This window comes from Oryza glaberrima, chromosome 3 (assembly GCF_000147395.1).
Source record: "Oryza glaberrima chromosome 3, OglaRS2, whole genome shotgun sequence".
NCBI classification, from domain to species: domain Eukaryota; kingdom Viridiplantae; phylum Streptophyta; class Magnoliopsida; order Poales; family Poaceae; genus Oryza; species Oryza glaberrima.
Window position 1 is genome coordinate 32,476,168 of NC_068328.1, and position 24,069 is coordinate 32,500,236.

The 24,069-nt window shown below is 43.4% G+C and overlaps 1 protein-coding gene and 1 long non-coding RNA gene across 2 annotated transcripts; one reads left to right on the forward strand and one right to left on the reverse strand.

The window, feature by feature from the left end:
- Nucleotides 1-365: 365 nt before the first annotated feature.
- On the reverse strand, nucleotides 366-6,451 carry LOC127767987 (uncharacterized). The gene is made up of 3 exons (XR_008016540.1): nucleotides 6,351-6,451; nucleotides 1,192-1,959; nucleotides 366-1,021 (listed from the first exon to the last, which is right to left on the reverse strand). It is a non-coding gene; the product is annotated as an uncharacterized LOC127767987 (long non-coding RNA).
- A 13,461-nt stretch (nucleotides 6,452-19,912) lies between these two features.
- Nucleotides 19,913-22,169, forward strand: LOC127768139 (uncharacterized). The gene is made up of 3 exons (XM_052293669.1): nucleotides 19,913-20,599; nucleotides 20,721-20,913; nucleotides 21,008-22,169. Exons 1-3 carry the CDS (start codon nucleotides 20,156-20,158, stop codon nucleotides 21,586-21,588), a joined length of 1,218 nt encoding a protein of 405 aa, XP_052149629.1. The 5' UTR covers nucleotides 19,913-20,155; the 3' UTR covers nucleotides 21,589-22,169.
- Nucleotides 22,170-24,069: the final 1,900 nt, after the last annotated feature.

A 24,069-nucleotide genomic window follows, 5' to 3' on the forward strand; every position in this document is an offset into this window, starting at 1 on the left:
AGTGCGCACATCTACTGCTCATAATTAGCTTGTATTGTGTATCTTGTTAATCTTCTCATTTTCCGTCCTCTTAAACACACTCCTATCTCTAAAGATAGTTGAAACAATAAACAGACTTGAAAACATATGAAGGCATAAAATTTAAGAAAAAAGAGCCATTGTTTTTAAGGCGGTGTGGCGAGGTATGGTGATCCAGCACCGCCTTACAGCTATAGCGTTAAGGCACATCCTATCTTTGCAAATTAAATCAGAAATTCAGTAGAGCATGCATAGTTGTATACCTTGTCGTGCAGTTTGTTGAGAAGAAAATAAGAAATATTGAATGTAGGATATAAAATTGTATTATAGTTTATTAGTTAATACATATGGCATTAATACATTATACCTTGTTGAGAAGGTCATGTCCTCTCTTCCCTTCCTCCAAGCAGCAAGCTAATTTCACATATGAGAAGACTTCTATAAATATACTTCTCTAAATATTTACTATAAACAACAATGCATTTTTTGCAGATGAGGAGCTTGATCTGCTTGAGATGGCCGTTTACGGAAATGTTTTTCGAACTGGGAGGATTTGCAAGGTGGTTAGCATTTTGGAGACGACAACGGGGTTGTATGTAGGTGATGTGATTGCATGTGGTAAAACCAAGGAAGAAGACACTTTTCTTCCCCGGAGGAAAAGAGACTAGGAAAGTTGATTGATTTAGTTTTGCAGGTCCAAAATTAAGCATCTACCAAGAGGTACTTAAATGAGTTTATATGTCATCTTCAACATCCCACAGAAAAATTCAGTTCTTTTTCTTCCTTGGAGTCATCTTCTTGGATGGCTTGGAAATTTTGGCTGGTGACTTTGGAGAAATTGTGGATTGTGATTTCCGTCCTATCAGTGCTACTGCAAGTTGTCTCCTTGTCTATACACCAGGGCCTTCAATAACTTGTTGAGGCTTTGCTCCTTTTTGGTGTTCTTGGCCCAGACTTGGATGTACTGCCTCCTGATGTATTCCCTCTCTTGGTCTTTCTCTTCCTACCACATTATATGAAAAAAAACATATTGTATTAGATCTTACGGATACTATTTTTCTCATATGGACATTAATATGAGTTTGACATTATATGAAAAAAAAAACATAATGTATCAGATCTTATGGATACTATTTTTCTCATGTGGACATTAATATGAGTTCGACAATTTACCTCTTTTTGGCACCATTTTCCAAGCAACCCTTGATCCGAACTTTTCGATGCCTCCCAGCACTTCTTTTACATACTGGTGGATGAAGTACAAAACCATTATCAACCTTGGGCCACTGGGACTTGTCTGTCATAGGACATATCTCCCCCTGATATGCAGCCTTGAACCTTTCTACGGAATAGCACTCATTAATGTAAAGATTCATATAAACATTTCTTTGTGTAGTAAGAAATGCAAGTGCATATTGGCAGGGCTTCCCCGTGTGCTGCCATCCAAAGCATGTACACTCCATTGTTTTGCTTGTAACAACATGCCTCAGCTGATCATTAGTTGTATCTTTCGTCTCTGCACTATAATCTGCAGCCGGATACACCTTCAAGTGTCATGAGCCTCTAGTCCTTGAGTTACATTGAAGAACCACAACTGGTAGTATACGCCCATGTACTCTCGCTCCAATCCTCCTCCTATCATTAAAAAGTTTCATGATTTTTGCCCTTTGTTTGTCTGCTAGTTCAACAACAGGAAGATCCTTTATTTCCTTTATCCAATTTACATCTCATCAAGTGCCCTAGCTCTTCCCCTATACACTGTGTCGTATCCAATTGTTACTTGTACTCATCCTGCAAATTTTCTTGCATCTCTTTTGCGGCCATATTTGGAGTCGTCCTCAGAATTTTTGTTGCCTTGGATGCAACCCAACCTAGAGAAGCCATAGGAGCTCTTATCCTACTGGTAGAACTACACTTGTGGACATCAACTAGATCATTGACCTGCAACAGCAACAACAAGCAAAACAAATAATCAATACTAGGTAAGTTATAGGCAATAACAACATTATAAGGAAAAACATATATATCAAAATTAATATATCGTGATTAGTGTTTCATCTGGTGTCCTGTGTGCCAACTGCCAAGATTCTACAAGGGCATCCTTCAGCGATACATCTGCCGATAAATCTTGTAGGATCAGACTTTTCTATGTTTAGGATAAACTCTTTGTTTATTGTATATTGTCTGATGGCTAGTCTAAATTGCTTCATGGTAGGGTAAGAAGTGTCTTTAGTAATCACAGGGTGTTCCATATCATAGGAATAGTGATGCTCTTTTGGGATGTCATCGTCTACAGGGACAGCCACACCCTCAGCATTTTACAGATCATTTGTACTCTCTTCCACAACACCGGCATTCAACGCTTCTGCTGCCCTCCCATCTTCATCCCTCAACCCCAATAACACAAACATCTCATCATGTTCCATGGGTACATCCCTCTCCCGCTCATCAGGACCTTGCACAATTTGAAGAATTGACCAATCTATTCTCTCTGCAGCGGCACTATCAATCCCAAGTCCAGTGATAGCAGTTATCCAAAGGGATTTCCTGCGTAAGTTGCTTCTTTCTTTTTTTTAACTATAAGCACGGCTTAGCAGTTTAGGTTCTCCTTTTGAATTCATTGAAAATGATTTGATTCCAAGGCCGACGGAGCTGGCCCAAGATGCATGGAACATTTTTTCTCTTTTGGAAAAAGTACACCGGAGGTCCCTCAACTTGTCATCGAGTTACAAAATCGTCCTTAAACCGCAAAACCGGATACAACGTGTCCCCTAACTTACAAAACCAGTGCAAACTAGGTCCCTTGACTGTTTTGACTCCAGTTTTGTTCGACATGGCAGCTGACTCGGCGTGGGACCCACGTGGGTCCCACATGTCAGCCTCTTCTTCCTCCTTCCCTCTCCACGTCTCTTCCTTTTTTTTCGGGAATACGCCAGAGGCGAAAATTTTCCATTAAGAGAAATAAAGGTTATTTACATTTAAAGAAAGAGTAGCAGGGGACAGGGACTGGAAAGCATTACAAAATCAAAGGCCTAATTCTCGCAGCACATTTTGGCTACCATGATTCTCTCGGAAGAGTAGGGTGGGGATTGCCGAATTCTCTTGACGCCAAAGCGTTGCCTCTTGAGCCATTCCCCTCGCCACATCTGTCCATGCCCCGAAACTTTGGTTGAAGACTCTAGCATTCCGTTCCTTCTAGATCGTCCAAGCCACAAGTGTTGCTACCGTATCGAAACTCCAACGTTGAGACTCTCGGATTTTCAGCTAGCTGCTACACAGCCAATGGTTGAATGAAGTTTCGTTCATCGGTAGGCACTTCGAGTGACCTATTGCTCTCAATGACCACCACCACAACTGCCTTGATTCCGGGCAACTGATTAGAATGTGGTCAATGCTTTCTTCTTGTTGATCACAGAGGTCGCAGCTATCAGGATGTGGCATGCCACGGCTACGTAAACGATCAGCAATCCAGCACCTATTTAGTGCGACCAACCACAGAAAGAAACGACAGCGCGGAGGTTCATGGGATTTCCAGATTGGTTCTAATTAAAAGGGGATGCGACCAAAGAACAGGGCTTGATAAGATGACCTTGAGGTGTATTTACCTGAGCTCTCCCATTTCCAACTTAGACGATCCGAGATAGCAGTAGAACAATCAACGGATTGTACAAGCGACCAAAGCTTCAGGTAATCTAGGATTGCTTGCGTCCCCAGCGCGCCCTGGATGTCTCTGATCCATCGGCGGTTAAGGAGCGCTTCCGACACCGTCCGGCGTCTCCTGATGCGAGGGGGCACATGCTCAAAGATGGACGGAGCAATGGACCGTATGCATCCCTCTCGCAACCAGCTATCCTCCCAAAAGAGGATTGTCCTCCCATCCCCTAAGTGACAAATGGTTGATGCCGCTACAAAGGCCTGCTCCTTATGCAAGGTTGGGATTGTCAAACCTTGCCATGGCTTGTCCGATGGCACTCTTTGCATCCATGACCACCGGGAGCGAAGAGCAATGCCCATCAGCTCCAAATTTGGTACGCTAAGTGTAAGTTCAAGTGCCTTAATTTGGTTTCGGTGATTAATGACAAATTTAATTATATGAGACTAACGTTTTTATGAGTCTTTCTTTGACTAGTCTTATTTGGATATGAAAGTAAAAATGATAGGAGGTATGTATTAAACTTCACATATTCTAACTTGGTCTCTCAAATATAGTGTGAGCTCCCTCATTGATCTTGATTGATTATGTGCATATGCATTTCTTCATATCCATATGTATGCACATCTTGAGGGAGAGCTTATTCTATATTTTGTTCATTATAAGATCTCTACCTTGATTTGAAATTATCTTTCATCTCATCTCTTTGATGAGATGAAAGATAATGGATGACACCATGGTTTAATGGTCACCAAGCCAAGGACATCGCCATGTTGGCAAGAATGAAATCAAGCTTGTGATGAGAAGAAAGTCTTGACAAATGATGGTAAATACCTTGGTATAAACATGGTTGAATCAAATGGTCACAAGTGTTGATCTCGACTCAAGCTTGACCCCAAGATGGATGGCGCAAGGCAAAGGTATAATGTAGCTAAGAATGTTTTCTTAGTCTTTTCCCGGTCTTGGTGTTTGGTGTAGACCGGATTTGCTAGATAGGCGCCGTACTATCAAGTGGGGTCTATGAAGCGAGCTTGTGGATGATCTTGTGCCATATTAGTTCATATGCATGTAGGTGTATTTGGTGGGCTTGTCTAGCCAAGTGTGGTGAGTTTTCTCAAGTCCTAAACAAAGAGAGATGTGGGCAAATCCTATAGGTTTGGGTAGCCTCATGTGGTTATGTCCGGTGGAGTATCCTTTGGAGTGTAAGCCCTTTCTCCCTGAGAAAAGTTGTGTTTCTTGGATGGATTGTTCATGGGTTGGATAGCCCTTTGAATAAGCTTTCCATAAAGTCCAAAAACACCAAATTCCGAGACCCGAGTCAAGAGATATCGTCGTTTTACTAACGGTCGGTTGAGCTGAAAAGTGACCTGCGGTCTGACCGTGGGCCTTAGGCCAGTCTGACCGGGCCTGTTAGCGGTCTGACCGGCGTGGTAAGGCCGGTCTGACCGGCCCCACTGGTCTATTGCACTGGTCTGGTTTTTGGTGGCGATACAGAGCCGCCAAAGCCGCAACCGGTCAGACTGAGCCGACGGCGGTCTGACCGAGCCGTGGACGGTCTGACCGGGCACTACATTGCGGTCAGACCGGCCAGGTTGAGTGGGCTCAATGATTGCCCTAGCCGTTACAAAGTAGTCCGGTCTGACCGGCCTCACAACGGCGGTCTGACCAGCAGAGCACAAAGTTGGAGATTTCGATTCCAACGGCTAGTTTTGGTGGTTGGGGGTATATATACCCACTCCCCAGCAGCAAGGGTAAGGTTTTGGCACTCCATTCCATTATTTTGAACCCTTGCAAGAGCTCTCACACCCTTGTGCATTTAGTTTATCTAGTGAGGTGTTAGAGAGTGAGTTAAGCCAATCCAAGTGCATTGCTTCATTGTTTTAGCTAGTGTGGCACTTGATCATCCTCGGCAAGCATCCTAGACTTGTTACTCTTGGAGGTTGCCGCCTCCTAGACGGCTTGTGTAGGTGTTGCCCGGTGACCTCTCCGAGGAGATTGTAGAGGAGGCCCGACGCCATTTGTGAGTGGTTTGGAGTTCACCACCTTCGGAGTGAAGGAAGAACTACCCCGAGTGATCGAGGCTTGGGTAGTCCTCTCCGTGGGCCGGCTCCCGCCTTGCCCACCCCTTGACGAAGGGGGCGTGCGGTGGCTTCGTGGTTGAGCGGTGGAGTTGGGCTCGCCTCAACGGGGATTAGGAAACCGGCGAGTTTCTGAACCTCGGTGAAAAATTCCTTGTCTCTTGTCTCATTTATTTGTTGCATTTACATTTGTGCTATTTACATTCATAGAGACATATTTGAGCCCATATCACCTAGGTTTGCAAAACTTAACTTAGTTGCTTAGTTAACCTTGCACCTTACCTTGCCTAACAACTTAGGTTAGTTTTGTTTAAGTGCCATTAAATTTTAAAACCGTCTATTCATCCCCTTCTAGTTGGCCTCCTTGATTCTACACTAAGTCCTCCGTATTCCTTAGGAGAACATACCTGTCCATGCAACTCGGCAGCAACCTCCATTTGCTTGAGCTTTGCCCGCCCAGAGGAAGCCACAACGGATTTTACCAATTACTTTGATAACCCACTTGGGTGCATCAATTGCGACCAAAAGATAAATTGGAATGGCACTCAAGACTGCATTGACCATGGTTACACGACCAATTGATGACATCTGGTTAGACTTACCTCTCTTCCTTTCTCATTCCCTTTCCACGGGCGACGGTGACGGAGCAGCTGGGCACGGTGCAGCAGGCGCAGGCGACGGGGTAGCAGCTGGGCGTGACCGCCAAGTCCTACGCTGCCGTGAAGGAGAGGGCCAGGGCCAAGGCCGCCGCTGCCGCTGCGGAGGACGAGACGGTGGCTGCTCCGACACCTGGGGCCCTCTGCAAGGAGCGGGGTCTCGTGGCCGGTGATGGATGGAGCTGCGGCCGTCGGCGCCGCCGTGGCAGCTGTTGCCGTGGTGATCTTCTTCCGCCTCAAGAGGTAAACCGGTGAGCTGATGCACAGGAAGTTTTGCTCTGCCGCGACAGCCTATGGAAGATTTGATGAGTTTTTTTGTGGTGGTGAACTGATGATGGTAGTGTGCTGGATGAGAATAGTATGACTTCTATGAGCTAGTTGCTTAATAGCCTACAGGAACATAGGGATCTGAACACTTGTTGTGTTCCATTCCTGTTTTTCCTTTTTATCATTCTACCTGCTTCGTTGGTGACGCTAAATGTCTGAAACAATTTGTGATGCGTAACTGAGGAGGAACGCCTAATGGTTGCTGTGCGGCTATGCTTTTTCTCTATTTTGAGCTTCTCATTACTCCTCCACCGACCTCCTCCCCCGCCGGCTGCCCTGCCCAAGTCCCAACTGATGAGAGAAGGGAGAAAAAAAGAGGAGAGAGGAAGAGAGGCGGAGAGGTGAGGGGGAAGAAGAGGCTGACATGTGGGACCCACGTGGGTCCTACGCGGAGTCAGCTGCCACGTCGGACAAAACCGGAGTCAAAACCGCCGAGGGAGTTTGCACTGGTTTTGTAAGTTGGGGTACACGTTGTATACGGTTTTGCGGTTCAAGACGATTTTGTAACTCGATGACAAGTTGAGGGACCTCCGATATACCTTTTCCTTCTCGTTTTCGTTAGAGAAAGCCATGCATGTAACTAGGCTTGTGTAGTTATATTGGGCCAAGACAGTGGCCTGCGGACCAGTATCTCACGTCAGGCTGGATGTTTGGTCTCTGAATAAACAGAAGGAACACGATCCCGGATGCCTGAACTATTTTCCCCCCTAAACAAAAATTACAAAACAAACTATCTGGAAGCTTCTGGAAGGACCAAAATTTGTAGACTCTTCTAGAACCAAAACAAAACTATCCGAATGATAAAGCAGTAATACCACTGGGCAGGTTAAATAACAGAACGGAGGTGAAAGCGAATCATGCCCTGCTAGTGCTAAACTGCTTCTTGTAAAAGTGTGTGTGTGTGTCACAGAGAGAGAGAGAGAGAGAGAGAGAGAGAGAGATCAAAAGAACAAATTCAATTACTGCACAAAGAGCTCCATGAATCCACTGCTAATATCTTAGCTCTGCTGATGAAAGAGCTGCAGGCCTGCGGCGTATGCATCATGCGGTGAGAGATTCCAATTTCCAGCCCAATGGGAGCAGAGAACGTAAAGGCGACTGCATTGCCATCACTCTCATCACCAGCCATTGCAACTTTTGATTCTTCAGACTTCAGTCCGGGTGGAAGAAGATGATCACCGCAAGCTAGTTCTTTTCCATCACTACGTAACAATGGCCTTTCCTGAAAGTGTACTTGACAATCTGTTTGCTGTTTTGTTCTACTTTCAGAAGTGTTTAGAAGCTCTCGCTGTTCTCAACTTCAGAATTGTTTCAGACTGTGGATGCAATTGCGGTTGCAGTTACTCCTACTTGGAAACAGTGATTGATCAAATCGCCCCATCTTTCTTCCATTGTTGAAAAAGAAGATTACTCCTATTTGAATTTGAATTTGGAGGTGTTAATTTTAGCGAGAAAGCGTTCGCTCTGGAACATTTTCCTAAAGTAAAAGTCCCAGGAAAATACATTGAAGAAAAACAAATGATGAACTTTGGCACAACCACTAAAACTAAACCAGAGTCTCTTTTCTGCAAAACAAACCCTCTCATCATCATCACTGTAAATACCATCATCACCCCTATCACTATCAACCACTGAGCAAGGGTTGATTAGATGCAAAACCTGCTTTGTTTTGTCGCAAACAAAGGCACCAAAAGCATTTGCTTTTCTTGCAGGGGCAAAAAGGAAAATTACCACACACAAAGTGAAAGTGGAGCTGTAGAGAGGCCTGTGGACCCAATCTTTTCTGCCCTCTTTCTCTCTAGTTCTTGGTCATTACATCAGGGCTCTGCATTTTATTATTGCAACACTGAACCGAAATGATGCCATGTTTGATTATGGAAATCTTCACTCTACCAATGTCTCATCTTTTCTAAACCAAGAGAAAAAAAAACAAAAAGGCAGGTGATAAAGCCTAGAGGGAAGCAAGGGGCTTGCACTTGAGTATATAAGATCATCAAAGCCCACTGAATTATTATTATTTTCCAATAAACATTTCTTCCATGCAATCCCTTTGATAGTTGAATTACCAACTGAGAAAAAAATAACAGTGAAAAATAAATAGCATGCCCTTGCATGTGGGCCAGGTCTCATCGACAATCATAGTGGGTCCCACTTTTGAGGACGACCGCATTGTAGACTTTCTTCTGTTTCCCTTTCAATGGAGCAAATGATGCAGCTCTCCTTGATTTCTCTCTCAAATGAACCCCCTTTGCTGTAGCACAGTACTACCATTTTACCTTTTTTACTTTTCAGTGAAAAGCTATTATATCTGGTAGTGCTAGCAGAGTATTTGTATGTACAAATATTTTCTTTCAGTCCATGGATCGAATTAAATGGCCTGTCAATTGTTGAAGAGGACAGCGTTGGCATTGGCAATGGCAATGGCTGATGAGAAGAGGCAGGAACAGTCGCCATTGCCTTGCTTTTCCGTGGAAGTAACAGCTGATGTGAGCTCCTGGAGAAACTACGGCCCACCTATGAGCCATACACTATTATTTATTATTACATCTATTTCAAAATATAAGAACCTTAAATTAAATCGGAGTACAAATCTGGATATGACTAACTAGTAAGTTACTCGTCAATCGGTTCCAGAATATACATATTCCTATGTATTTGTATGATAATTAAAGAAGTAAGTGAAATTAAATGATTAGAAAATTATGATTGGTTGAAAAAGCACTCGAGATAGGAGGATGACCGTTTGGAAAAAAAATAGCTACTTCCTCCGTTTCAGGTTATAAGACTTTCTAGCATTGTCTATATTCGTATATATGTTAATGAATCTAGATATAAATATGCTAAAACCGAGGAAGTATATTTTAAAATAAATAAAATAGTTATAGTTCAAGACGAAGAGAGCGCTGTGCTGCAGCTACCACGTTGCATCAAACGCGTCGATCGCTCAGTGGCACCACAGGCTCTGTGCTACGCTGCTGCAAGCAGCATCATGTTCTGCCGGTGCCTGTCTGCCGCTGGAGTCCCCAGCATCCCCTGAAAATGCTCTCAGAATCTCATGGACGCATGCTGCCATCCTTCTTCGCCTGAACAATCTCCGGTTTACTGAATACTAGTAACTTTTTTACCATTGAAAACATACCACCCTCCTGAGCTTCTCTTCAGCAATGGTGACATTTGTACATCGAAAAAAAAATTTACGGTTAGTCTCTCTGATGCTCGTACTAGAGCCGTTGGTTTCACGATGGACGGATCCTGATCAAGATCGTGATTGCTTTAGTCGTTGGAAAGGAGGATAAACGGCAGCAGTGGCAGATCTAGAAAATCGATTCGTTAGTGTTATAACGTGTCTATCGGTGTCATATTATACTAATTACACTTAGATCATGGTGTTATAATATATGGATAAGCAGTTTTGCTATACGTTTTGTCGAAAATCGTCGGTGTCGCCTGACACCGGCCTTGTTACTATAGCTCCGCCCCTGAACGGCAGTAGCCCGGGGGCGAATAGTTGTGCACTGCTGCATCAACGGCTTGATCCGGTATGTCACCCGAGCGGGGCCCGGCGCGCAGGGCCGTCCGATCCAAAGCGTACGGTCGGAATTCACCGTGATATCAGGTGGGGCACGGCTGCAAGGGTTTTCCACCTGGGCCCACAAGCGTGCACGCAGCTGGCCCTTGGCCCTAGCCCAGCACGGGAGTAGATACACTGCTGGCACTAGGGCTTATCAAACCGTTTACAGTAGGGTTACCGTCACCATGTGGTTTGGCGGTTACCGCGAGGTATACCGTGGTTTCACAAATAGAAAAGGTTACCGCATGTGATAATCGTGATAACGGTAGTTTTATAAACCCTGTTTAATTTCTTGCTAGTTGCTACGGCTCTCACCAGCTAAGAACTTGTTTGGTATTAGTAGTATCCTATTAAAGATGTATCACTTATCACCTCTTTCTAACTTCAATCCACTCGGGTTTTTTTACGCCCGAAATTCCTAAACTACTAAAGATATGTTTTCTAAAAAAATCATATTAATTATGCATTAATGGATTGTTCTACACCCGGAGAGGTAAAATACCCTACCTCTACCTCTAAATGTAACCTAAAATATTGGTAAATATTGGTGGTTTTGACACTATCCATGTTTTGGTATGGTATCATTGTAAATCACTACTCATTATGTTTAGATTTATGCCAATTAGAAGCAAAATTCTACATATTGTGGTTAAGAAAGTTCTAAAATTATGTTAAATTGAACAGAGGCATTATCAACAATTTAACATCAAACCAAACCATCACATTTACTATTCAAACTAAAAAAGTTGGTATGGTACTATATTAGCATCATTCCAAGATGGTCCTAAAAGCCAGTGTGCAATTGTCCATCCATGTATACATCCATTCTGAAAGACTGAAATATTACTGCTACAGTGCTGCTGCATGTACTGAACTTCTGATGATACATGTAGTGTACACTCATGAATTGTATAGTAGCAGTGTACTGTAGCATGCAATGGGATTGTGCTTTGCAACAAGCAGTGCCCTGACTCTCAGAGAAGAGAAGCATAGTAGGAGTAGGTGACAGGGTATTACTGCTACAAATGTGTGAGAGACTGAGAGAGGAAGCATACATGCAGTGATGCAGAGATGCATGTATATGTATTTGTGGATGCAGTGTGGTCCTCTTGCCTCTCAAGTTTTGTGATGGAATCTAATGGGCATCATCCGTGTATATGTTTGTTTGTAGCTTTATGCGGTTCTTCGAGGGGGAAAAAACAAGCGAAACTGTTGCTGCCTAGAGAGCAGCAGCAGTAGTACAGTGCGTTTGCAGAGCCGGCAGGCTTGCATGCAGGTCCAGAACCACGCAGAGAGAAGAGTGACCACATTGCTAGTAGCATCTTGAGTGCACTAGCTCTCCTTTCCATCGAAGAAAATGGCTTGTGGTTTCTCCTTCTAGCTACTGATTAACCGTGTTTCGCTGATTTTTTAGAGCCAGGAAAATCTAACTATGCCACGCATTTGATATAAACAATCTGATCAATCTGATTTTTTTAGAGCCAGAAAAATCTAACTATGCTACGCATTTAATATAAATAATCTAGTCAATCTCTAAGGTAGTGTTTGTGAAAAAGGGACTAGACTTTAGACTTTAGTCCGGACTAAAGTCTAGTCCCTTCTTCCCAAATAACACAACACTAGTTTATACGGATAATCACAAGAAGTTGGGTGGCCACCCAAAATAACCGACGATGACACCACCGCTGGTTACCATGGATATGCTTTAGACTTTATTCTGTTAATCACTCCCATAAAAGGATTAAGGGGGTTTGGAGAGGATATATTGTACACTTAATTTTGATGTGGGATTATTTCCCATGATTTGAGGATTAAACAAACAAGTTCTTATGAAGGACTCAAAATAGAGTAATAAAAAGTTGGTTTTTCCCCTGTACATGAAGATCAATTGATATGACATATTTTTCACGGGATAGAAAAAATCCCTCACAAAACAGTAATCATTCACATAACCGAGTAACCGACGGTCCCATTAATTTCAAATTATCCATATAGGGCATGTTCGACTGCCGGCACGAACAGTGCCGCACTCATTGTTCGCAGCCCATAGCTTCAGCTGCAGCCGTTGCAACCGACCTGCGGAACACTTCCCTAATTACTACCATGGATTAAAATGTTTCTAAAAATATGTTTTTGAAAAATTTATCTTATTGAATAGCTTAGACCATTTATTATTAGTTACTTACTTGTTTGGTTTATAATTAATTAGGTCAACCATCAGGTTTCTTCCTCAGATAAATGAACACTGTTTATTATTGAAGTCTACTATTCATCTCCAAGCAAATCCAATAATTAGCCGAAAAAATTGACGCGAGCAAGGGAGTAGAACAATCTTCACCCAACCCAACCGTGCGGCTTATGAGTGACCTAAGCCAAGCTAAGCACACTCGTGCACACACGCTGGTACACTTCTGGTTGATGTGGCCATGTCAATTACAGTTTAATTAATCCACTAATATGATCCAAAACTTGGTGCCATGACACAGATGATTGCAACCACCGGGTCCATGCACATATATACATACTCTACCAGTGACTCACAAAAGTCCAAGTCCAACAATTGGACGAACGGATCAAGTAGCACGATAAGCTATCTAGCTAGTTCACTCGTACAAGTTAACTTTTGCTTAAATTCGCATGACAAATGGAACGAAAACGACCTGCAATGTTCGTGTACAGCGTACCAGCCACTGCATTTCATTGTTCTTTTTTTTCTTCGAGTACCTTTTTTTATTGGAAATGTATTGCATTCCTAGTCTCAGCTACAAGACACACAACCAATAGGTTCTTACTGAAAGAAATAAAAAGAAGAGTAGTGAGATAAATCCTTAGTTATCCTTAAGAGATAAAAATAGCTAAAAAGGATTAAAAAAAGGTTCTAATAATTAATCCGATATATGCTACGCAACTTGTAATGAAACAAAATCCTTAGTTTCAAGAGTGTAATTTTCTTTGAATACATTATATATATAGGGGTTTATTAGTTTTTCTTATTCCAACATGTAAATTCGCGTCTGTGCAGATGAATAGTTCATAAATATATATATTCGTAATGCGTGCTCATATAGGGAAAAAGGATTACATTTATGAACTCCATGTCTTGGATATTTTTTGCTTGCACATTTGAGTAAACCTATAGGAGAAAGAAAATAAAGAAAGAAATAAAATTAAACGAAGTGGCCTAGGTTCTACCATCACGGATATGCCAAGAGAAGGTACTCCTTTCATCCTTTGCAAAAGATCTAGAGAGTGACTGGTGTAGGATATCCATTTGTTGATCTTCCTTAACCTATTTTTTCTGATCAACTTGTTTACTTTGCATCTTCTAGAACTATGGGCTTTTCTTTCTCGTTAATACCAAATTCGTAAGTACATTTAAGTAACTAACTAACGAGAAACTCCTATATATAAACAGAGACCAACCAACATAATGGTTCAAATTTTGCAGTGGTAGTTTTCCAAAGAGGCCCTGAATTATTGGACCCACTAATCTCCCACCCCATTTGATTGGCTAGGGACCTAGATTGAAATTCATTGATATGACAAGAATTCCCCGGTAATTATTTTAAGAAAAAAAAGGGAGACTAGGGAAGAGCTTTCCCTTGCATAAGGTGAAGGGTTTGAAAGAATATGAGCTTTCACATGGAAACAATATACGGAGTATCTGTCTCGCCATTTAAATCTATGTGACCAAGGCACAAGCTCAACATCCCCAATGAAATTTGTTCGATAGCGTTGGCGCAACCAAACCTACTACTTCTCCACCAAAGGTCGCAGCACGTCACCGTCGCTTAATTAATCTTACGGCATCGAGATCTTCTTACGCACTCCAAATAATTACTAATTAACCACTTTCTTCGATTTTTAATACATGGCACCTTTAACTTTAGGAGTATGTTCAACCATTTAGCTTTTGACATACCATTTGTATCATATATTTTACTTTATTCTGCAAAAAATATAAAAATAAAAGTTATGCGTACCAATTATAACAATAATAATGTTTTTAAAAGTTAATATATACTATTATAAAAATTAAAGATGTTTTTACCGGTACATTAGTACATCATCTGAGCATGAGTCGGTTTTTTTTACAATTACACAGTACAGCACAGACACTTACAACTCACGCATACTCACCCCTATAAGTTGGTTTTTAAGTTTGTTCGGTTTTAGAAATATAGATCCTATTTGAGTCGGTTTTTAAATTCGTTTGCTTTAGTTAATACAGAAGGAATCGTATAAGAAATCTTTTTAAAAAAACTCGCATGCTAACTTAAGACGATCAGACTCCTAATTGCATCTTTTGATTTTCTAAAAGAATATATATCCAAACGAGTTCTCGTCTTAACTAAAACGTATAGCAATAATAAAATTAAAATAGCATATACCGTTATCATGTATGGGCATTTTTTCTAGTCATATTATATATTTAAAATCAAAGGGAGTACTTGATTAGTGGGGTTCTGTATCAATTGAAAGATTAAGCACGGATCATTAGAGCAAGTTGTTGGTGCTGATACATATAACTATTGGCATTATCCACTTGTGCACCGAGGAAAACAATGTGCCGCGTAGCCAAGGTCGTATTTTATATTGGTGAGTATCCAATGGTGAGGTGAATTATTTTTCCTAATATGTCATCTTTTGGCCGCTGGATTTTACTATTTGATCTCCACTCCTTTCTCTTTTTTTCTGCTACGAAGGAAAGAGACATAAATTTCGTCACCACTGATCTGTGCTAAAGTTTCATCTAATATACCACTGTAACAAACTGCGTAATCTCAAGTGGTTCAAAAATACTACTCCGTAGAAGTTTTAGGCGACTGACGAAAACTACTGAAACCACTAGTTAATCAAGGCGTAGAAGCAATGAACTGAATCCCGCACAAAGATTGGACGGCTCAGACAAACAAATCTGAAATCTGCAAACCATATTCATACTCCCTCCATACTCGTAAAAGAAGTCATTTAGGACAATGTTTAAGTCAAATCTTAGGAATATAAATCATGAATATTTCCTCCGGTTTCATTTTAATTGACGTTTTGGATAAGGTTAAAGTCAAATTTTTATAACTTTAACCATCAATAACTTTAAAAATATTTAGTTTAAAGAAACTAGAACAACATACATATATTTATCTTTCAAAGCATTGTAATAAAAGTAAACAAACATTTATTTATTGTATATATTATAATAGAAAAATAAGGTCAAAAATATATTTCGTAGACCGTGTCATTGTCCAAAACGTCAATTAAAATGGAACCGGAGGGAGTAACTCTCAACTTGTTGAATTTGTAAATGTAAAAATTATATGAATATATTTGTCTTGAAAAATATTTTCACAAAAGTATACATATATCACTTTTCAATGAATATTTTTATAGAAACAAGAAGTTAAAGTTGTATTTTGAAGACCGTGTCGATATCCTAAATGACTTACTTTATGAGTATGGAGGGAGTATTCATGATCGATCAAAATTTCCATGACGCCATCCATACGTGCACACACACACATTAAATTAGTCATCTCTCCATCTACAATAAATTAGGATAAATAAATTTAGGAGTATTACCCATCTCAGTTTCCAAAGAGATCAATCGACAGCGACGACACGCCACAGCTAACCAATCAGCAGGGTAATTAAACACGATTACATCGGCGTAGTAATCAGTAGGTGTTTTGGAGATAACGGACACGGGGAGAAGACAAAGCAGACCAAAACACGATCAACTATGAAGCAGCTAACCACCGTTTGGTCCCGATCGCGAGCAGAGCATACTGCGTTCGTGCGTGCGAGAGAGGAAGAAGGGAAAGGGGAGGAATGCAACGCAGAGAGAGGGGGTGGCGTGGCGGATTTAATTGCCGATTTGGTTTGGGGTGTCGGTGTGCCTGCGCACGACGGCCAGGGCTATTCAAGGGGTGGCCATTCATTTGGGGATGGGGGAGAGGGGAGGCGTACGTGCCTCACCTGATCGCCTATTAACCTGCCCCCTCCGTTCAGTTCAGTGATGTTCAGATTGAGCTCCAGTACCGGCAACAGTTTCAGCTTCACTTAAAATGAGTAAAGCTAGGTGGGACATTCTCACAAAATAAACTATATAGGTGAAGCTGGATTTAGGTAGCTCCACAACTCCACTCCAAATCTAACTCCTAAAGTTAAATTTAGGAGTTGGAGCTCTACCAAACATACTGATGAGGACATCCTCCACTATTACCCACTGGTAAAGACGCCAAAGTCGGGCGGTGATCGTGTGTGCCTATGAATAATCTCACCTTACTTAACTTGGGAGGAGGAAGCTAACTTAAAAAGGAGAGCCACCATTCCTCTATTGGACTAGTCTTTCAGGGAGATTGGGCCTTTCCCTGAGTGGGTGTGCCAAAGAACTGTTGGCGTCCGGGCAACCTTAAATTATTGGGCCTCGACCAATCTCACCTGGGCCGGATTGTTATCACATACATATATCCTTTGCTTATTTTGGGACGAATGAATTAGTATTTGGTGTCTGTGAACATGGGTATATATGCTTTGATTGCTCGATCCTTGCTTGACCTGAACCGATCATCGTGAAATGGAACATGGTTGAATCCATTTCTATTTTTTATTCCAAAAATATTAAATGCAAATAGGTCATCGGCACCAATATTGACCTATTTGTAAATATTTTCCTATCTAATAAGTATTTTTTTAAAAAAAATTATAATTAGGTCCTTGGTGTCGGTATAATTGACATTGGCCCCCTTCCCATATGTGACTTGTGGGAGGCGAGGGGGGATAGCGTTAGTGTCAATGTTATTGGTGCCGTCACGTTGGTCCACGACAACAATGATGCTAGCGCCATAAAAATAGTCCATTCCTAAGATAATTTTTTTCTAAGGGTCTATTTGTAAATATATTTTAAAAAGACAAAAAGTAAACAATTCTAGATTAGCTTGGGTGACGTATTTTTCCGCATTTGTCAACCCATATGATGGGACAATATGAGAATGCTGAAAAAAAATAATAAATTCGGTGAGGGCGTGAGGTCTCCTCTACAATAGAAGTATTTAATTCATGTGAGAAGTGTATATATTTTTCTACGTTCTAAAGCAGGGACGGATCTAGCCCCATTTGATGGGGCCATTTTTCCCTGTTGGATCAGCAAAAATTTGTAGAAACTAACTATATAATGTACATCATGATTATAACGCGGACCCCCTAAACATAAGACAATTATATTACTTCCTCCATTCTAAATATAAAGAAATTTAGTTGGATTGAATCTATCCTAATATTACGAATCTGGACAGATCGTAGTACTAATCTGTTCAGATTCAATACAGGATGTTATATACAACCAAAATCTTTTATATTTGGGATGGATTGAGGCTGTGTTTAGTTCCTGAAAAAAAGTTGAAAGTTTGGGGAAAGTTGGAAGTTTGAAAAAAAAGTTGGAAGTTTACGTGTGTAAAAAAGTTTTGAATGTGATGTGATGTGATAGAAAGTTGAAAGTTGAGGGTGAACTAAACACGGCGTAAATTTTGAAGTGGCTCAAAAAAAATCTTCATATTGAGGGAGTAATGCTGAAATACGGAGAAAATGATTTGGGCAAGCAGAGAGCACTAGCAGTCATAGTAGCTATAGCAGGCAATTGATGCGAACACAGTACCGTCCTGTTGGGCGGTTTGGCTGGATTAGTGGTAGCCGTGTACTCCAGGGGGCCGGCCGGCCCTCTGGCTAGGGTTAGCCGGGTCCCTTCCATCCTTTCCCGTGAACCGTGACCAATCCATCCATCCATCCACTGCATCATGTCATGTGTGCGTAGAGTATCCCGTGTGGGATGGGACGTCGCTGCTGGTCCTTCACCTGCTCATCATCCAGCGCCAAAACAGTAGTACGCTCGACGTGTACCTGCCCTGACGTCGTGCGCCCGCGCCGCATGTGGCCGTAGCTGTTGCCTCGCCATCAAATATGGCATACCCCCTCTCGGTTCTAAAATAAACGGAACTAGTATCAGATATTGAGATATTGATTGATTTATTTTAGATCACATTGGAGTATATTGGTATGTATATTGGTATGGCTCAGTCACCTCGGCCAATAAGGTTATATGTTAGACTTTTTTTTTATCTTTCCTCCCTCTCAAGAGAAAAATAGTAAATATAGTTTCTTGATGCCGATTGAGTTGTATCTACGTAACACACCTAGGTATTTCTAGTCATGAAAAGAACATTCAGAAAATAGAATGTGGTGTATTTATATATACTCCCTCTGTCTTGTGTTGCAATATGTTTTTGGTTTGAAATTAATTTTTTTAAGTTTGATTAAAATTGTAGAAAAATGTAATAGCGTTTACATCATCAAATGATTTATATTAAATCCATAATTAAATATAGATTTTATACTATATATTTGTTTTGTGTTGAAAATGATGATGTTTCTCATAAACTTGATCATAAATAAATAAATTTAGCTTACGACAATCCCAAAATGACATGTAATATATTCTGTCTGTAAAGTAGTGACACAGGTTTTATACACTCTATAGTCTATAGCTTGTATAAATCTATCATGCATTATAGACTTCTAGGGATAAATGAAGTTAATTTTTAGTTAAAAATGTCAACACTCGTAAATTTTGTCTTGAATTCTAGTTTCTTAGGAGATATGGGTTAAGATGCAAGATTTTTTGCTTTACCTGTATTTTATAAACTTTATTTTGCATACATTCCTATTCAAAACCCTGTGTGTTTCCCTATTCTTGTATTTTGGTCTCCGGGCATTTCAAAGGTGTCTTGGTTTTCTCTAAAATTGGGCTACAGGAATTCAATCTATATGAATTTGGTGAGCTCAAATCCTCTAATCCTAAGGAAATGGATAAGAAAATTTCATAGGAGTTTTAAATCTCATTTTCTCTGTTCTACACACTTAAATTAATCATCACTCACCTAAACGTATGTTTCACAAAACAGTATCAATATATACAAATCAAATCCGTACAAGTAATCTGGAGGCTTATGTTTGTCACAATGAATAAATAAAATCTGATAAAACTTTTTGTATATTAATCATTACGGTTTTTTAAAAAATAAGCGCATGGTTTGTAATCAAATTATTGTCTCGCTACTATAAAAGCATCCGAAATCTTTGTCTATCACTCTATGCCGTACAAGGGAGGTGCCTTTAGCAATTTCTATATGATCCTATTTGCAACTAGACCCCACCATTAATATTATTAAACTAACAACCCTATCCAATCTTAAAAACCATGAAATTCATAAACAAGTACCCCTCTCCTGCCGTTCCCCACGTCCGCACACCATCCACCTCTCCCCGAGTAAAATCCCCACTCTACCCCTCGTCCTCCCAACACGGTTCGGGAAACCACCACCCGTTTTCGAGGGCAAGTTGGTCTTTACACGCGTACCCCGTCGTAAACGGCAACGGCCGTGCGCCCTCCGTGCGGGACGCGTGTCCCTCATCCCGCGACCAACGGGCTCCCGCAACCCCGCCACGTACCCACTGCGCACCCGGGCCCAGCGCACCGCCACGTCATTGTGGGCCCCACCTCACCTCACCCTTAAAATCGCCCAGGTTTCCTCCCGTTTGAACTCCTCTCGCTCCGGTGGTTTGTTGTTACCTTCGCTTTGCGCGGCGTGTAAACTGTGAAAATAAAGGGAGGAGGAGGAGAGGGCGTCGTCTCCGCCGCTCGCCGGAGAATGGCCGCCGCCGGCTCCGGAGAACCAACGGAGTACGGGTGCTAGTAGGCTGTGGTTGGTTGGACTGGTGGTGGTGTGGTGTGGTGCGGTTGGTTACTTGGGGGGGGGGTGGGGGTTTGGCGGAGATGGTGTGGTTGTAGTGGTTAGGATTCATGCGATCGATGCCGTTCCAGCTCAAGAACGGTCACCACCACCACGGCGCCATGGAGGGGAAGCCGCCGGTGACGCCGATGCAGCAGCAGCAGCAGCATGCGCCGCCGCCGAGGGTGTCGAGGTTTCGGAGGTTGCTGGTGAGGGTGTCTGCGTCGGAGAGGCTCGCCGGGGATGGGAAGGAGAGGGGGGAGAAGGAGGCGGAGAAGGTCTCCGCCTCCGCCGCCGGCGGTGAGGTGGAGGCCGGGTCGGTGGGGCTCGACCGCATGGTGCTCAGCTTCATGGAGGATTCCGCGGCCGTCGAGCGGCCGCAGCGCGGGCGCTGCAACTGCTTCAACGGCAGCAACTACGAGGAGAGTGACGACGAGGAGGGCTTCTTCCTCCCCTCCGACCACTCCTCCGCCTCCGCCCCCGCCGCCGCCGGCGACGCCTTGGAGTCTCTCAAGGTAACTGCACAATTCTTTGTTCCTCGCGCAAGCCGCACGCGGAATCCCAGAATTTCGAAGCCCCAAATCTTCCCCTTCGTCGGTAGAATCGAATTTGACCTTTGCGTGCGATTCTTGGCAGGGTTTGGTGCAGAGCGCGAGCGTCGCGGAGCGGAATCTTCTCGCGGACGCGTCGAGGATCGCGGAGAGGTGCTGCAAGGGATCCAAGGGCAAGGCGGAGTGCCGCCGCGCGGTGGCCGACGGCCTCCGCGCACTCGGCTACGACGCCGCCGTCTGCCGCTCGCGATGGGAGAAGACCTCCTCGTACCCCGCAGGTACCCACCTCACCTCGCCGCAGTTCAGTTCGACACGAACCTCTTTTCCGGCTGGCCCCTGACCGCGGCGGTGGAATCTGTCAATCTCGGGCAGGTGAGCATGAGTACATCGACGCGGTGGTCGGCGAGGAGGTGAGGCTCATTGTGGAGGTGGACTTCCGGTCGGAGTTCGAGGTGGCGCGGTCGACCAAGGCGTACCGGGCGGCGCTGCAGGCGCTGCCGCCGCTGTTCGTGGGGACACCGGACCGCCTCGGGCAGATCGTGGCCGTCGTGGCGGAGGCGGCGCGGCAGAGCCTGAAGAAGAAGGGCCTGCACTTCCCTCCATGGCGCAAGCCGGAGTACATGCGCGCCAAGTGGCTGTCCCCGCACGTCCGCTCCGGCGACAAGGCCGCCGCCGCCGCTAAAACCGTGACGTCCACTACGTCGGCGACGGCGACGCCGGTCTCGGCGGCGAGCTTCTCCGGCGCGTTCGAGCTCCTGTTCGATAGGAAACAGAGCGGGGAGATCCCCGCCGCGGAGAAGATCACGGTGGTGGTGTCGCCGTCGCCGTGGCGCCCGACGGAGGAGGCGAGCAAAAAGAAGCCGCCGCCGTCGCCATCGCCGCCGCAGCTGTGGCAGCAGCATCAGCAGCCTCCCAAAGCGAAGGTCGTCACGGGGCTCGCCGCCGTCCTCTGAGCGTGGCGTGGTGAATAATAACTACCACTCTCCTAGAACTACTACCACCACTACCATCACTAGTTCATCGATTCTTTTCTTTGTTTTCCTCTCCTCTTTTTCGTTTCTTTTTCCACCGCGCGCTTCGATCCGTTTGGGGATCTAGTTTTTGGTGTTTTGGGGTTTTCCGGGGTTTTTTTCGGAAAAGAGAAAAAACACTTTGCGTTCCAATTTTTTTCCCTCTCATCTTCCCTTTCCCCCCTCTTCTTTTTTTGACCCTTGTAATTTTTGGTTTTAGCATTAGGGGCTTTTTGTGAAGCTGCTGTTCTTCACCCCTTCTGCCGAGTAGAACTAGTAATCTGTTACAGATTGTAAGCAGAGTGATCAAGTGATGCTACTTGCTTGCTTGCTGCAAAGCCTCGTGATCTTCTGCTGCTTCTCCACTTGTAGTTGGATAAATCCTAAAAAAAAAGTTTCCCTCTTGTTTTACCAGTTTTTAGTATTACCGCCCATCCTTGTTAAGTTGTAGCACTTGTAATCTCCATGGAAGAGATGAACAATGAGTAATTAGCTCAGATTCTTCTGCTGCTCCTTGAATTGGACATCCATGAGATTAAACTGCAAATTTGTGATCACTAATCAATTCAGTTCCAAACTTACCACTAGGGTGAAAATGAAACGGTACACGTACATGGCGTTGGAGAAAACAAGGAGAAATTGGACGGATGTGGTATGATGAACAGGTGTACAGTACAGTACGCGTACGCTCTCACCTGATCAAAGCAAGGGAAGAAGAGATATGAGATGAGGGGGAGAGAGGTGGCAGTTACTGCTCGGTGGGCCCGGATGGGACCCACCTCATCCGTCGTCATCATCCGTTTCGCCGAATAAAACGGATTAAAATAATCGGCAGAAATGCGGAGAACTGCGAGCGAGAGATGGATCGGTGTGGACGTGTGGAGGAGGTGGGTGGGTGACTCCGCTCGTGCAGTCTCGAAAGCCGCGCCACCCCCAACACCACTCTGCAGACTGCAACCGCATCGATGCCTGCACACTGTCTGTGTACTAGTGCCAAATGCGACGCCTTCCCATGGGAATAGCGTGATTCCTGTCTGCTCTCTCTTTACCCAGTGGAGAGACCTTTACCTCGCTCTCACTTCACCTCCACAAGATTTCACAATGGTAATTTGTCTGGTTAAAATTTCAGAGCCAATTCGTCCTGCTTAGAGCAGGTACAGGTAAAATAGCTTTACTATAAGCCAGCCAGGTATAAATATATTTTAAAAAGATAAAGGAATAGAGGGAAGAGCAGCGGGTTACAGATCTATAGCCAGCTACAGTACGGACTCCAAGACGCAATATTATAGACTCCAAAACGTAATGTATGTATGATATGTGAGACCAAGTATTAATAGTTATAGTAAACAACTATTGTATGAACTAGCTATTATATTGGCTATAGATGATTTGTATATAGGAGTTGGCTATACTATTAAACTTGCTCTCATGAATGTTCCAGTAAAAAACTCAGCGAACCAATTTCTGCGTTCCAAACAGTGCCTAGTACAAGAAGTTCACGTGAACCTGTTTTCTTTACTTGTGTAGGGGGAAAACGCTAAAGCACAGTGCGGTAGTAGTACTCGTGCAACTGTTGGTTAATTGGACACGCCTAAGCAATCGTGCAGGGGAAAAAAAAGTGGGTGACGAATTGTGCTACGAGCTTCGAAGTGTGCTACGAGCACTTCGTGCTTGGCAGTGCCCCCCGGATCAGACGACGCGAGCGATCTCGGGGAAGGATGATGCCTTTCTCGTTCTCCTAGGTCTCGCAAACTGATGTGATCTTGCGTCAGGGGAGGAAAGCAAGAGAGAGAGAGAGAGGTTGGAGAGGTGAAACTGAAAAATGACGTCGTTGGCGTCGGGGACGGTAAAGAAAATGGGAGGAGGTGAGCGGTGATGGAAAGATTCGCGGTGGTGGTGGTGCCGCGGCTTTTGACCACCACCTGGCGGTTGGGCCGAGCAGCGAGTGCCCAAGTGGTGGCTTCTGCGTCGCCGCGAACCGGCAACCGTTGGTATGATCGGTGAGCGGTGAACCGGTGAGTGCAAAGCCTGCCGCCACTGACTGACGTACTAGTGGTGGCATTTTCTCTTTCGGTTTACTATTATGGTTCGCTTCGGCTCGAAGCTACTCGTGCTAAACATGGTTACTGTGCTTACGGGTAGTGTGGTGTGGTGTGTAACGTGTTTTTTGTGGCCAACTTATCTACTCTGGCCCCTTGTTTTCTGATTAAGCTACATATATTTTTTACGGTATTATTAGCATACTTTTAAAATTGATAAACGAAGACATACATACATACATATACACACATTATTCTAAAATATGATATAATATATTTTCAAATTTGTAACAATTAAAATTTAAATAGTCATGCATTAATGGGTTCTATTATTTTTGTGGAAATGAACACATCATTGCCGGTTATACTCTAGCACAATTAAGGT

What these genes read in the sequence shown, in the direction of transcription:
- LOC127768139 (XM_052293669.1), top strand. Translation starts at nt 20,156, where the DNA reads ATGCGATCGATGCCGTTCCAGCTCAAGAACGGTCACCACCACCACGGC. An exon ending in ACGCCTTGGAGTCTCTCAAG is followed by an intron (nt 20,600 to 20,720) that starts GTAACTGCACAA and finishes GATTCTTGGCAG; the next exon opens with GGTTTGGTGCAGAGCGCGAG. An exon ending in GACCTCCTCGTACCCCGCAG is followed by an intron (nt 20,914 to 21,007) that starts GTACCCACCTCA and finishes AATCTCGGGCAG; the next exon opens with GTGAGCATGAGTACATCGAC.